General features: G+C 50.5%; 1 protein-coding gene across 1 annotated transcript; it reads left to right on the top strand.

The window, feature by feature from the left end:
• The first annotated feature begins 2565 nt into the window (after window positions 1-2565).
• LOC122946149 (cholesterol 7-desaturase nvd-like) lies at window positions 2566-14910 on the top strand. The gene is made up of 7 exons (XM_044305552.1): window positions 2566-3097; window positions 7073-7261; window positions 7633-7811; window positions 11943-12068; window positions 12302-12421; window positions 13866-14042; window positions 14179-14910. The coding sequence occupies exons 1-7, from the start codon at window positions 2602-2604 to the stop codon at window positions 14341-14343; spliced, it is 1452 nt and encodes a 483-aa protein (XP_044161487.1). The 5' UTR covers window positions 2566-2601; the 3' UTR covers window positions 14344-14910.
• Window positions 14911-15916: the final 1006 nt, after the last annotated feature.

Genomic DNA, 15916 nt, shown 5'->3' with positions numbered 1-15916 from the left:
AGATCTGCCGCTTATCTCTATGTTCCATGTTCGACCATTACTGCAGCTGTAGATCTGCCGCTTATCTCTATGTTCCATGTTAGATCATTACTGCAGCTGTAGATCTGCCGCTTATCTCTATGTTCCATGTTAGACCATTACTGCAGCTGTAGATCTGCCGCTTATCTCTATTTTCCATGTTAGACTATTAATGCAGCTGTAGATCTGCCGCTTATCTCCATTCCCCATGATAGACCATTACTGCAGCTGTAGATCTGCCGCTTATCTCTATGTTCCATGTTAGACCATTACTGCAGCTGTAGATCTGCCGCTTATCTCTATGTTCCATGTTAGACCATTACTGCAGCTGTAGATCTGCCGCTTATCTCTATGTTCCATGTTAGACCATTACTGCAGCTGTAGATCTGCCGCTTATCTCCATGTCCCATGTTAGACCATTACTGCAGCTGTAGATCTGCCGCTTATCTCCATGCCCCATGTTAGATCATTACTGCAGCTGTAGATCTGCCGCTTATCTCTATGTTCCATGTTAGACCATTACTGCAGCTGTAGATCTGCCGCTTATCTCTATTTTCCATGTTAGACTATTAATGCAGCTGTAGATCTGCCGCTTATCTCCATTCCCCATGATAGACCATTACTGCAGCTGTAGATCTGCCGCTTATCTCTATGTTCCATGTTAGACCATTACTGCAGCTGTAGATCTACCGCTTATCTCTATGTTCCATGTTAGACCATTACTGCAGCTGTAGATCTGCCGCTTATCTCTATGTTCCATGTTAGACCATTACTGCAGCTGTAGATCTGCCGCTTATCTCCATGCCCCATGTTAGACCATTACTGCAGCTGTAGATCTGCCGCTTATCTCTATGTTCCATGTTAGACCATTACTGCAGCTGTAGATCTGCCGCTTATCTCTATTCCCCATGTTAGACCATTACTGCAGCTGTAGATCTGCCGCCTATCTCTACGTCCCATGTTAGACCATTACTGCAGCTGTAGATCTGCCGCTTAGCTCTATTCCCCATGATAGACCATTACTGCAGCTGTAGATCTGCCGCTTATCTCTATTCCCCATGTTAGACCATTACTGCAGCTGTAGATCGGCCGCTTATCTCCATGCCCCATGTTAGACCATTACTGCAGCTGTAGATCTGCCGCTTATCTCTATGTTCCATGTTAGACCATTACTGCAGCTGTAGATCTGCCGCTTATCTCCATGCCCCATGTTATACCATTACTGCAGCTGTAGATCTGCCGCTTATCTCTATGTTCCATGTTAGACCATTACTGCAGCTGTCGATCTGCCGCTTATCTCTATGTACCATGATAGACCATCACTTCAGCTGTATATTTGCCGCTTATCTCCATGCCCCATGTTAGACCATTACTGCAGCTGTAGATCTGCCGCTTATCTCTATGTTCCATGTTAGACCATTACTGCAGCTGTAGATCTGCCGCTTATCTTTGTTTCATGTTAGACCATTACTGCAGCTGTAGATCTGCCGCTTATCTCTATGTTCCATGTTAGACCATTACTGCAGCTGTAGATCTGCCGCTTATCTCCATGCCCCATGTTAGACCATTACTGCAGCTGTAGATCTGCCGCTTATCTCTGTTCTATGTTAGACCATTACTACAGCTGTAGATCTGCCGCTTATCTCCATGCCCCATGTTAGACCATTACTGCAGCTGTAGATCTGCCGCTTATCTCTGTTCTATGTTAGACCATTACTACAGCTGTAGATCTGCCGCTTATCTCCATGCCCCATGTTAGACCATTACTGCAGCTGTAGATCTGCTGCTTATCTCCATTCCCCATGTTAGAGCATTACTGCAGCTGTAGATCTGCCGCTTATCTTTATGTTTCATGCTAGACCAATACTGCAGCTGTAGATCTGCTGCTTATCTCCATTACCCATGTTAGACCATTACTGCAGCTGTAGATCTGCCGCTTATCTCCATTCCCCATGTTAGAGCATTACTGCAGCTGTAGATCTGCCGCTTATCTCTATGTTCCATGTTAGACCATTACTGCAGCTGTAGATCTGCCGCTTATCTCTATGTTCCATGTTAGACCATTACTGCAGCTGTAGATCTGCCGCTTATCTCCATGCCCCATGTTAGAACATTACCACAGCTGTAGATCTGACGCTTATCTCCATTCCCCATGTTAGACCATTAATGCAGCTGTAGATATGACGCTTATCTCCATTCCCCATGTTAGACCATTACTGCAGCTGCAGATCTGCCGCTTATCTCCATTATCTGTACTACAAACAATGTATTCAATTCCTCACTATTTTCTAGATCTCTGCTTTCTTTTACTGAATGGAAACACTGGGAAGTAAATTGTGCCCCACAAGTATTAAAAATAAAACCCAAATCTGCTAGATCCCTGTAAAGGTTTATTCACACGTTGCAGTTTTTGCTGCGATTTTCCAAAACCGCAGCATGAACCCTATGTCCGATCCTGAGATGGAGGGCTTGTCCTGTTTATTAGGAATTGCTAGTTGTGGAGTTGCCTCTGTGATCACGTGATCTGTGCGCCCCAACAGGCACGTAGCTCAGGTGCGTGGGTCATGTGACCGGGCCGCGGCCATGGAGACGGCGTCGCGCTGGTTGCATGGAGACGGCAGGTATAAGAGGGCGGAGCGGGGGCGGGGCTGTCACACAGGTGTGATGGAGTCGGTCCCGCGGTCGCTGCTGTGGCTGTCCGTCCTGTGTGTGCTGGGCGCTGTGCTGCTGGCCAGTGCCGGGAGCCTGCTCCTCAGCGCCCACCTGCTGCCGGACCTGCCCCGCTCCTCCGCCGCCGGCGTCCCCGCCCGGAGCCCACTGCTTGCCGGCTCCCTGCTGCTCCTGCTGCCGCTCGGCTTGTGGGGCTGGAGGGTGCTGAGCCGCCCGCTGGAGCTGCTGCGGAGCCCGGACGACGTGGGCTACATCCCGGAGCGGGGCCGGAGCCGGGCCCAGACCGCCAACCTGGTCCGGAGGAGGCGGAAGAAGGGAGACCTGCCCCCGGTCTATCCCAATGGCTGGTTCCAAGTGCTGGACTCGCACCTGCTGGAGCCCGGGGCCGTGCACAACCTCACCGTCTGTGGTAAGTGCCCACAGCTGAGGGGTCGGGCATCCATCAGCTACATGGGCACAATGGTGAGGGGTCCTGGGCATGTCCGGAATAGGACTGCGGCGCAGCAGTGTGCAGTTTGCTGGGTTTTGAGTGGTGGGCACGGCGCAGCAGAGTGGAGTTTGCTGGGATTGGGGAGGTGGGCACGGCGCAGCAGAGTGGAGTTTGCTGGGATTGGGGAGGTGGGCACGGCGCAGCAGAGTGGAGTTTGCTGGGATTTGAGTGGTGGGCACCATGTGTGGAGTTTCTGAAGGTGGGCATGATGCAGCTGTGTAGAGTTTGCAGAGGTGGAGTTTGGGAAGGTGGGCAACATGTAGCTGGGTGAAGCTTAAGGAGGTGGGCATGGTGCAGTTGAGTGCCAAACCCAGTAAATGTCACTCTGCTGCACTGTGCCCACCTTACCAAACTCCATAGTGGGCTTGGTGCAGCTAAGTGGAGTTTGCGAACTCCAGCGATCATTGTGCAGCTGTTTGCAGAGTTATTCTTTAAGTAACTGGGCACAGTACTGACATTATCATGAAGTCTACAGATGTAGCAGAGTTGACCTGGTGATAACACTACTCCTGTTGCTGGGCGGGCTTTCAGTAGGCCATTTCCTATGTACATGCACGTGAAGAATTGGGTGTTGGTTGGGGGGGTACATTGTGGACTGGTCACACTGGTATGATCCGTTACCCTGGTGACAGGATCCAGAACACTGTGAAGCTAACGGTGTAACGGGCAGACATAGCAGAGTGGGGTTTGTCACCTGGTGCAATAGGTTTCCCAGAACTCCAGAGAAAACCCATTCTTAGTTCTGATGTAAAACGGCTGTCATGTTCGGCTCTGCTACGTCTGTGAAACCAGTGAGGATGGATTTGTAACCTGGGGTGTAGCAGGTGACCTGAGCGCTGTGATCTCCAGGAAATATTCATTTAAAGGTGAACTCCAGACTTGTCCGGAGTGCCCCTTTAACTTGCACACTCCTTGGATAAATGTCCAGAACTTCTTCTGGATCGAGTCTGGATCTCTCTGCGCAGTGCAGTGGAGCAGTGACTGAGTTCTGCGCTCGGCTTGCAGTGCCTGGCTGTCATTGATTAGGTCGGGACGTGGAATGTAATGTAGGTGCGGTGCCGTATCTGGGACAGGCGCCCTCTCCCATCTTCCTGGCCCATGCTGGGAGATGATGGTGGTGCTAGTTCCTGTGCAATGCCACACTATAGTAACCTTTGCTCTTGGTTCTTCTTGTAGAACCAGTTCCCCGTGATCGGGAATGTGGGATCGGTGCCGCAATCGCATCGCCGCTCTAGAGGAACTAGTTTGTACCTTTTGGAGGGTGGGCACTGGAAGTACTTACCTCTCATCTCCCCTCTGCATGCAGCAGAGCCAACAGCACAGGGCATCCATCATTACTTGCCTGAAAGATCCCAGTTTTCCCACCGGGCTGCAGCAGTGACATCACTGGCCTGTCCGGTGCAGCGCTGAGGCTGGCGATTGGCTACAGTCATCACATTTGGGGGGGGGGGGTGGGATGGATTTCATTATGCCCCATCCTCGGGGAGATGAGCCTCGGTCCTCATTAAAAACACATGCATCCTCAGCTGAACCCAGTGTGTATGGAGGGTTAGGAGGAATACTAGTGTATAGCCACCTTAAGATTTACCTCCAGCAAAGTGGGCACCGTTCCCGCCTTGAAGGTGGGCTTAGTGCAACAGAGTGGTGTTTGCAGGGATTGGGCAGGTGGGCGCAGTGCAGCAGAGTGGGGTTTGCAGGGATTGGGCAGGTGGGCGCAGTGCAGCAGAGTGGGGTTTGCAGGGATTGGGCAGGTGGGTGCAGTGCAGCGAGGTGGGTGCAGTGCAGCAGAGGGGTTTGCAGGGATTCGGCAGGTGGGCTTAGTGCAGCAGAGTGGTGTTTGCAGGGATTGGGCAGGTGGGCGCAGTGCAGCAGAGTGGGGTTTGCAGGGATTGGGCAGGTGGGCGCAGTGCAGCAGAGTGGGGTTTGCAGGGATTGGGCAGGTGGGTGCAGTGCAGCAAGGTGGGTGCAGTGCAGCAAGGTGGGTGCAGTGCAGCAGAGGTGTTTGCAGGGATTCGGCAGGTGGGCTTAGTGCAGCAGAGTGGTGTTTGCAGGGATTGGGCAGGTGGGCGCAGTGCAGCAGAGTGGGGTTTGCAGGGATTGGGCAGGTGGGCGCAGTGCAGCAGAGTGGGGTTTGCAGGGATTGGGCAGGTGGGTGCAGTGCAGCAAGGTGGGTGCAGTGCAGCAAGGTGGGTGCAGTGCAGCAAGGTGGGTGCAGTGCAGCAGAGGTGTTTGCAGGGATTGGGCAGGTGGGCTTAGTGCAGCAGAGTGGTGTTTGCAGGGATTGGGCAGGTGGGTGCAGTGCAGCGAGGTGGGTGCAGTGCAGCAGAGGGGTTTGCAGGGATTCGGCAGGTGGGCGCAGTGCAGCAGAGTGGGGTTTGCGGGGAGGTGGGCGCAGTGCAGCAGAGTGGGGTTTGCTAGCTCCAGGAGATTTTGTTCCCGCCATTGGCCGACGCTCTAGACTCTGCCCGGCAGAAATGATGCATCATGGGAGAAAGCTGTAAACCTTAAAGTGTTCATGGCTGACTCATTCACATGGCGGCGGGCGCTCTTCCAGGTTGCCTTCTCACACTGTAAAGTCCACAGTGATGCAAAGTGAACTTTAGCGCCCCTCCCCGGCTGGCAGTAGACAGGAGTGCACCAGTCTTATCCAGTGTCTCTGCATTTGGTGGGCACTGGCCATACACCCCTCAGCTGGGTGAGTGGGCTTGTGCGATGCCCCCTACACCTGCCTGACATCCCTTCCTCTTCTAGAGGCAGCAGATGCTGATGGCGCCCCCTAGCTTCCATCCATTAGCATCTGTGGGGGTGTTAAAGACTCAAATATTACCCCCCCCCCCCCCCCCCAAGCTCAACTTTGGGGAATTCTGGGGGGGGGGGACACAACTACTCCCTCCATCATGTTCACATACCCCAATGGTTTATTGTGGCCCCCCATTACCTGTGGTGTACTGCCTGTAGTCTATGGACCCCCGCATGTACTGTCACACCTTGCATGTGCATTGAAGGATCAGGCATGTTGGATTTTCAATATGCCCAATCCTTTAACCTCTCCAGCCTGGCAGAGACTTATCTCCTTTGTCTGACAACGGTCCACTCCCCGCTGAGAACGCACGCCCTGCCGAATCTGGCCGCCATCCTGAAGGCTTCACATTCCGTGCCTTGTGTCTTTGAATTCGCCATTGTGCTTGTCGTTCATACTGGTTTTTAGTGTTTACTGGTGACCAGTGTGAAGAGTTCAGACCTGACTGATATGGCTTTAAGGCTAGGTTCACACACAGCACTTTGGGCGCGTGCATTGATTTCACTGCACTGTAGAAACAGTGTCCTGTCCGTTCTTGACGCGGATTCCTTTTTTTTTTATTCTTTTTTTTTTTTTTGTGGAGTGGGGGCACCCTGTAGATTTCCATCTACCTGCAGTATCTTGGACCATATGCTAAAAACCGTAAAGGACAGCTCTGTAGACAGGATCCATCCTGCTTGCTGACGGTTTCCAGGCAGTGGCGGTTACTGTATGAGCAGCGCTCCCCGTGATCTACTTACCAGGCAGATGAGGAGATGGATGTAATGATGTCGGGGCTTGTGGAGTGCGCCACAGATCTTATCGCCTCGGTTATGTAACTCCTCCGCTCTGCACCTTGACTATGCTTGGCTCCGGGATCAGTAATCAGCATAAGCTGATGGTTTCTGGGAATAATTAGGATTCGTGTGGTAGAAAATTTGGCTGCATTAGTGGGAGCCTTAAAAAGACTTTCCCTCACATGGCGCTGGCGGCAAGTAGAGGGCACAGTGCCCATCACATAACCTCACGTGGTGGTCAGGCAGCCCCCGGGGGCCCCACGTGTTCTGATTAGTCGCCGCAGGCGGTGGATTTCATGGCGTGTTTTTGTCTTGCAGGTGAACAGGTCGCCGTGTACCGTACCATGGATGGTAAAGTGTACGCTGTAGATGCCTACTGCCCTCACCTCGGTGCAAATCTTGCCGTGGGCGGTAGAGTGGTCGGCGACTGCATCGAATGTCCTTTCCACGGGTGGCAGTTTCGCGGCGAGGATGGCAAATGTACCAGGATACCCTATGCTGAAAAAGGTAGGAAATTCCCTGCACCCAACAGTCTTGTGACCTCTTCAGCACATGTGCCCAAGAGGTGGGCACCCAGACAGGAAGCGGAGAGGCTGCTGAGCAACCTGAACTAGAGACGGTCTGCAGAATACATGGGGGAGCAACAAGACAGGACATAACCTACACTCTGCACCGCTGCAGAGTGTGGATTATCCCTCCTGTGGAGGCGCTGTGTCTTAAAGGGATTGTCTAGGATTAGGAAAGCATGGCTTTCTGTTTCAGAATCGGTGTGACGCGTGTCCAGCAGGACCTACAATACCGGACACAGACTACGGACAGGGGTGGCGCTGTTTCTGGATAAGGTGAAGCGCTGATAAGATCTCCTCTCTTACGTGCAGTTCCAGAGTTCGCCAAGCTGAAGACGTGGCCATGCTGCGAAATCAATGGGATGGTGTTCATCTGGTATCACTGCGACCAGATCGAGCCGACGTGGAACATCCCCGAGCAGGAAGAGATCACCAGCAAGAAGTGGATCTACAGGGGGCGCACCGAGCATTACGTCAATTCTCATATAGAGGTGAGGAGGCACCCAGCAGTATATGGAGAGGGGAGGGAGGAGTCTTCTCGGCACTGCTCGTTGTCTGGGGGGGAATGCAGCCGCACTGGTCCTGGAATGTTGTTTACCACTTAATGAATGTGGAAGCCTTAAACTGGCACTTCCACCTCGTTTGTTTTTGTTTCAAAACCTGCAGTCCATCCCTCCATGTGCTGTGTGGTTGAATGCAGTCTATTGCTTCCTGTTATCAGCCGCTTCAGTCTGTGGAGAGAGCTCACTGCCTTAAAGGGCATCTGTCAGCAACGGTAGTGTTGCCGTTACATCTAGAGGCTCTGCTCTCTCTGGAACTGCTGCTCCCTCTGCACTTTGAAAGGACCAGGTATTGAAAACGTCATCACACCTATTCCTGTCAAAGTGCAGAGGGCATGCAGCTACAGAGAGAGCAGAGCCTCTAGGTGTAATGGCAACGCCCCAGTTGCTCCTAGAGGCTCATTTGCATATATTAAAACATGATTTATCTCTTGCTGGATTTATGGGGTATTTGTTTACATTGACTATTCCACCCTGTACCTGGTCCTCCCCTTGATTAGGCCATATGTAGCCCCCTCCCCTCTTGGTCACACCTGATTGAACTCTGAGTGGTATAAATCTAAGTTCCTAGGTCCTCCAAACCTTGGTCTTTCCAAATGCAACACCTTTCAAGTGCACATACTGAATTATACCAGAAGGGGACCACAGATAATGACAGACATAGTTACTAGAAACAGTGTTTCACTTTTTCATCTTACTCTTCCCACTTTTCCACAACCTCCTGCAATACCCCCACATTCACCCAGCAAGGAACTATTCATCTCTCCCTCCATCTTACCTTCTCATCTGACGCTTGCACAAACCTGTTTGGCAATGTAAAACACTTCCTTCCCAAACACGCACAGATACCTCCTGCCCTCTCTTCTCATTTATTAACACTTTCTCTGCTTCTCCTTATTGCTGGTGTTATCTCTCCAAATCCAGGCCACCCTCAGCAAATCCCCACTATCACCTCCATGTCCCAGTACAAATCTCCTTCTACAAATTTCTGCAACCCCCTTAAACCTAATAACCATCCCTCTGCCCCCTGCTCCTTTGGTTCCTCTTGCCAGAGCATTATGGAATGCACGCTCTGTCTGTAACAAACTGTCCTACATTCATGATCTCTTCATCTCTCAAACTTTCCTTTCTGGGTCCCACAGAGAAACATAGCTGACACCCTCCCACACCTCCTCTGCTGCACTCTCATATAGTGGATTCCATTTCACTCACACCCCCTGCCCCGGCTGCAAACATGGTGTAGGAGTTGGTCTTTTCCTATCAGACACCTGCTCCTACAGCCCAACTCCACTGCCACCCTCCATTACACTCGCTTCATTTGAAGTACACTGTTTGCATCTACTCTCCCTCCAACCTCCAAGTAGCTGTCATTTACCACCCCCCAGGCCCAGCCACCATCTTTCTTGACCACTTTAACACCTGGCTACTACACTTTCTTTCTGCCGACATCCCAACTATCATCATGGGTGACTTCAACATCCCTATTGACACCTGCCACTCAGCCGCCTCTAAACTCCTATCGCTCTCTTCCTCCTTCGGCCTCTCACAGTGGTCTTCTGCTCCCACCCAAAGAGATGGTCACACTCTGGATCTTATCTTTACACTCCTCTGCCCCCTATCTAACCTTTCTCATGAGCCTCTCCCCCTATCTGACCACAACCTACTCACCTTCTCTTCACCGTCTCCTCTGCAGCTCCCCCGGTCCACACACCAGCACCCCACCCACCCCCGCAGGAACCTTAAACATCTCGACTTTCGCTTGCTTTCTCTTCTGCCACTCTCCACCATCTGTTCCCTCCAAGACCCAGATACTGCCACCACCCTATATAACACCACAATAAGTACAGCTCTGGACCCAGTTGCCCCCCTCACACAACAAAACCCGAAAAATCAAGACAACCCTGGCACACCAACCTGACCAAAAAACTCAGACAAGCTTCCAGGGCTGCTGAGCAGAGATGGAAGAAATCAAATTCTAAGGATCTCTTCACCGCATACAAGCAATTCCTCCTCATATTCAAGTCCTCACTCACCGAAGCAAAACGGACAACTTCTCATCTCTCATATCTTCCCTGTCCCAGAGCCCTAAACAACTTTTTAACACTTTTACTCCCTTCTCTGACCCCCAGTGCCCTCACCCTCATATCAGCCGAGGACTTTGCCACATACTTTAAACAAAAAATAGTCAACATCAGAGAAAGCTTCAGTGCACAGTCCCACAGACCCTCTACACAACTGCTCGGTCCTCTTCTCCCAAAACCCGCTTCTCCACCATTACAGAAGAAAAACTCTCCCAGATCTCATCTCGCCATCTGTGCACTTGACCCAGTCCCATCCCACCTCATCCCTAACCTCACCACAGTGCTTATCCCAGCCCTAACTCATCTCTTCAACCTCTAACCTCTGGTGTCTTCCCCTCTGCTTTTAAACATGCCTCCATTACACCCATCCTCAAAAATCCTTCACTTGACCCATCTTCTGTGTCCAGTTATCGCCCCAGCTCACTTCTTCTGTATGCCTCAAAGCTACTTGAACATGTCCATTCTGAACTGTCCACTCGCCTCTCCTCCTGCTCCCTCTTTGACCGCCTACAATCTGTCTTCTGACCCCACCACTCAACTGAGACTGCCCTCACCAAAGTCACCAATGACCTACTAACAGCCAATACCTAAACATTACTCGGTCCTCCTTCTCTGTGACCTGTCCTCTGCCTTTGACACTGTCGACCACGCCCTTCTGTTGCAAACTCTCTCACCTCTTGGCATCACTGACCTGGCCCTCTCCTGGATCACATCATACCTCACAGACCAAATGTTTAGCGTCTCCCACTCCCGCACCACCTCCTCCTCCTCTCGGTCCCTCTGTTGGTGTCCTGCAAGGCTCTGTCCTAGGACCCCTACTCTTCTATATCTACACTTTTGGCCTGGGACACACAAATCTACCTCTCTGGTCCAGACATCACCCCCTTATTATCCAGAATCCCAATGTCTACCTTCTGTTTCTCCCCCCCAACAGACCTATTAATCGCGATCTAAGGCTGCACACTCTCTCCCCTGTCAACCAAGTCTGCTGCCTTGGATTCTGCCCTCTCCTTCCAACCCCACATCCAAGCCCTTTCTATCACCTGCTGCCACCTCAAACGCAAAAACATCTCCGCTTGAGCGCTTTCCTCAGCTTTGAATCTGCGAAAATGCTTGTACATGCCCTCATAATCTCCTGCCTAGACTACTGCAACACTCTCCTCTGTGGCCTTCCATCTAGCACTCTCGCACCCCTCCAATCTATCCTCAACTCTGCTGCCCGACTAATCCACCTCTCACCTCGTTACTCCTCTGCCAATCCCTTCACTGGATCCACATTGCCCAGCGAATTCAGTTCAAAATACTAACAAATACATACAAGGCCGTCCATAACCTGTCCCCTCCCTACATCTGAGCTACTTTCCTGATACATCCCCACACGCACTCTCCGGTCCTCACAAGACCTCCTTCCCTTCTCTCCTCTCCTTATCACCTCTTCCCACAATGGACTCCAGGATTTCTCCCGTGCATCCCCCATACTCTGGAACTCGCTACCCCAACATATCAGACTCTCACCGACAGTGGAAACCTTCAAAAGAAACCGGAAAATCCACCTCTTCAGACAAGCCTACAACCAGTGACCCTGCTGCCTCTATACCGCCATGACCAACTCAACCCGCACCTACTGTGTCCTTCTCCTATACCATGTAGATTGTAAGCCTCGCGGGCAGGGCCCTCTCTCCTTCTGTACCAGTCTGTAACTAGTCTTGTTTATGATTAGTGCAATTGTCTATTATTGTATACCTCTTCTCATATGTACAGCGCTATGGAATGAATGGTTCTTTAATCATTAATAATAATGATCACTACTTTATATTGCGCATCTTCAGTAAGGGGTTGGGCAAAAACTGTATGCAGGCCCCTTGCTCTCCATTCGCTTTGATTCTGAAGGAAGCAGCTTTTGAGGTGGCAGTGGCCCCCATGTAGGCGCTTGTATGTTATCTGCCCTCCAGCTTACATCCATCGTATTCTCTGATTGCAGGAGATCCCGGAGAACGCCGCAGACATCGCTCACCTTACTTGCCTACATGAACCCGGCCTACTGAGTGGGGTTGACCTCCGATTCACAAAGTCAAGGATTTGGGACTTTTTCAGGCACACTTGGAAGGTAAGAATCTTCTGGGTTGTTGGGCGCACTGGGCTGAGAGATCACATCCGGGCTCTGCTAGAATTGTAACGGTGACACCACCCACCATTTGCTCCAGTCGCCCGGTGCTGACGATGATGATGGTTATGATCCACAGAACAGCTGCCGCTGGATAGGAGCCGGAGTGTCCAGACTGCTGTCCAGAACGTGTTTGCCCAGTCACCAGTGGTAACTCCATGTGTTTTGATTTTTAGGTCCGGTGGGAGCCAGAGCCAGCCCCCAACAAGCACTGCTCTCAGATGTTTGTGCAGCATTCCTCCTTGCTCTTCGGGAAGCAGTTCTCCCTGCTTGATGTGGACGTCGTCGCTCGTCAGGTAAGACCATAAACTTGATGTAACTGGAGATCAGCGGTGTTTCAGAATGGCTCTTGTGGCTGGTCGGATGAGGCTGTTTTTTAAAGATGAGCAGCAAAGGACCAGATGGGAAGCAGGAGGAACGGTGCAGATATTACTCTTACTGTGCTCACATCCAAAGCTGCATGTAAAATTCTGCTTGTTGCTCTGGGCGGCAGTAGCTTGGCTGTACTCTGTGTACTTTTGGATCTGCTGATCATGTGTGTTTACTGCCAGGAGATAAGCTGCTGCCAGATGCCTACAGATAAGGTCAGAATATGGACTTGAATCGGCAGATCCTTGGTTTGGCACGGCAGATGTTGGGATAGTCGTGCTGCCAGACTTCCCTAATTTGTATGGCCACTTGCCAGTCTTCCTACCCTAATGACTACATGTTCCAGCCCTACTTCAGTCCATGCCGAGGCCATCAAGCTCACCCTGTAATCCTGCATTGTTGACACAGAAGAAGGAAGGACAACCCCATGCGGCAGCATTCCTCTTCTCTCATCTTCCCGAGCAACTGCTCTAACCATAAAGAATACTGATGGCGAAAGCTATCCTGTAAATGCGGAAGATGCCCTAAGAACCTGGAAGGTCCATTTGGCACCAGTAACATTCAGAGAACGTGACCCTTTCCACAGGCTTTTAAGAGGAAGAGTTTCCAGATCAGCCAGTGGCACCAAATATCAAAAACCCAGCATGGGACGGGGGTCCTAAAGACATAAGCCCCATCCTGTTGGTATCTGCACATTCCTCCATATTACCGGACCTCTCTGCGCGGGTCTGCTCCCAACCACATCCTTTTCCTTGTTCCCGGGTCAGTTATATCAGTCACCCCCCCCATTGTTCACAATAGAGCACAATCCCTCTGGTCTCCTCCCTCAGACCCTACGATGGCTGCACTACTGAGGGTAGTGGTCGCAGAGTTACAGCAAAATCCGGAAAACTGATTGCACTTGGCTACTGTTTAAAAAGTACACGTTACCTGACTTTACTCAAAACCTGGCTCTGGAAGCTACATGTGCCATGATGCCTGGGCATCACAAAGGTGGTGGGGCTGGCTAGTAGCTGTAGTTGTATACATCTTGCCAAATTGAGCAGGATACTGGAGAGCTATGGATGGTTGTCTCAGGAACAGGAGAGGTGGCAGACTGCGCCTTGTGCAGCAGCATGCATGTCGCAGGCTGTGTGCAAACTCTCTACAGAAAAGCTTCCTCCAGACTGCTTCTTGGGACTAACCACAATCTTGGAGACCTACAGTGTCACTTACCATTCTTAGAATGTGCTGGTGGGTACGTTATGCACTTCTCTTCTACAGCTTGTACTCCATACATTTTCCATATCATGTACAAATGAACAGTTTGTCTCCACAGTGCCCCCTGGTGGTATAATTTCACCTCTGACAGCCTGTGCTTTGTCTCCACAGGTCGGCCCTGGTGTCGTGTTCCTGCACTTCTCGCATGCCTTCCTGGGCAAAGGGATGATTCTTCACTGCGTGACGCCCATCGAGCCTCTGCTGCAGAAAGTATCCCACAGTATCTACTACCAGAGGAATATTCCTGCCATTGTCCCCAAGTTTATTCTGAAGGCAGAGTGCATCCAGGTAGGTGACGTGTGAAGTCTCATGCAGAGTGGTACTGGCATCCTACAGACTCCTTATACTGGACTGGATAGGTAGAGATTCCCCCAGCGGGTTCTAGGTCTAACCTTGTGACTAACTCCTGTCGTGTCTGTTTCAGTTTGAGCGGGACGTGATGATCTGGAACAACAAGAAATACATCTCCAAGCCTCTTCTGGTGAAGGAAGACGCTGCCATCCAGAAACACCGCCGCTGGTATTCTCAGTTTTACAGCGAGAACAGCCCCAAACTTAATTTCCAACAGGACGACGGATTGGAATGGTGAAGAGTTAGGGCCTTATATCCCAAAGGCGTCTTAATCAGAAAAAAAATGATTCTATAGGACGGTATGGAATTATGTCAAATATTTATTTTAGTTTTTTATATGAAGTTTAAAGACTTGGACTGCTGCAGTCTTGACACCACCACTAGGTGGAGCACCAGACCCTCATGGCTGATTGTGGGGCCGGGTGGACACAGTGTTGCAGCCACTGACTAATCTGGGAAATCTTCCTCTTGTCTTGTGTCATGTGACTGGGTATTCCCTTAAATCTTACTCTAATGCGCCAAAGAGACCTTCCAGGATTTTGTGCTGAAAATCTTATTGGACAGACAGGACTAGTAGATCACCAAGTTGTCACTGGAGGACTCTGGGTAATGGACATTTTCAAGTATTTGGGGAGGAAAAAGAAACTTCAGTTCAGATGACTGTTCCTTGCAGTGGGTGGAGCCTGGAGGTCACACCCCTGAGGCACTACAGTTGCAAGAAAAAGTATGTGAACCCTTTGGAATGATATGGATTTCTGCACAAATTGGTCATAAAATGTGATCTGATCTTCATCTAAGTCACAACAATAGACAATCAGTCTGCTTAACCTAATAACACACAAAGAGTTAAATGTTACCATGTTTGTATTGAACACACCATGTAAACATTCACAGTGCAGGTGGAAAATATGTGAACCCTTGGATTTAATAACTGGTTGAACCTCCTTTGGCAGCAATAACTTCCACCAAACGTTTCCTGTAGTTGCAGATCAGACGTGCACAGCGGTCAGGAGTAATTCTTGACCATTCCTCTTTACAGAACGGTTTCAGTTCAGCAATATTCCTGGGATGTCTGGTGTGAATCGCTTTCTTGAGGTCCTGCCACAGCATCTCAGTCGGGTTGAGGTCAGGACTCTGACTGGGCAACTCCAGAAGGCGTATTTTCGTCTGTTTAAGCCATTCTGTTGATTTACTTCTATGCTTTGGGTCGTTGTCCTGTTGCAACACCCATCTTCTGCTGAGCTTCAGCTGGTGGACAGATGGCCTTAAGTTCTCCTGCAAAATGTCTTGATAAACTTGAATTCATTTTTCCTTCAATGATAGCAATCCGTCCAGGACCTGACCCAAACCATGATGCCCCCACCACCATGCTTCACAGTTGGGATGAGGTTTTGATGTTGGTGTGCTGTGCCTCTTTTTCTCCACACATAGTGTTCTGTGTTTCTTCCAAACAACTCCACTTTGGTGTCATCTGTCCACAGAATATTTTGCCAGTGCTGCTGTGGAACATCCAGCTGCTCTTGTGCAAACTGTAAACGTGCAGCAATGTGTTTATTTTGGACAGCAGTGGCTTCCTCTGTGGTATCCTCCCATGAAATCCATTCTTGTTTAGTATTTTACGTATCGTAGATTCGCTGACAGGGATGTTAGCATATGCCAGAGACTTTTGTAAGTCTTTAGGTGACACTCTAGGATTCTTCTTCACCTCATTGAGCAGTCTGCGCTGTGCTCTTGCAGTCATCTTTACAGGACGGCCGCTCCTAGGGAGAGTAGCAGCAGTGCTGAACTTTCTCCATTTATAGACCATTTGT

Source organism: Bufo gargarizans, chromosome 9 (genome assembly GCF_014858855.1).
Source record: "Bufo gargarizans isolate SCDJY-AF-19 chromosome 9, ASM1485885v1, whole genome shotgun sequence".
NCBI classification, from domain to species: Eukaryota; Metazoa; Chordata; class Amphibia; order Anura; family Bufonidae; genus Bufo; species Bufo gargarizans.
This window is presented reverse-complemented; position numbering and strand designations above follow the sequence as displayed.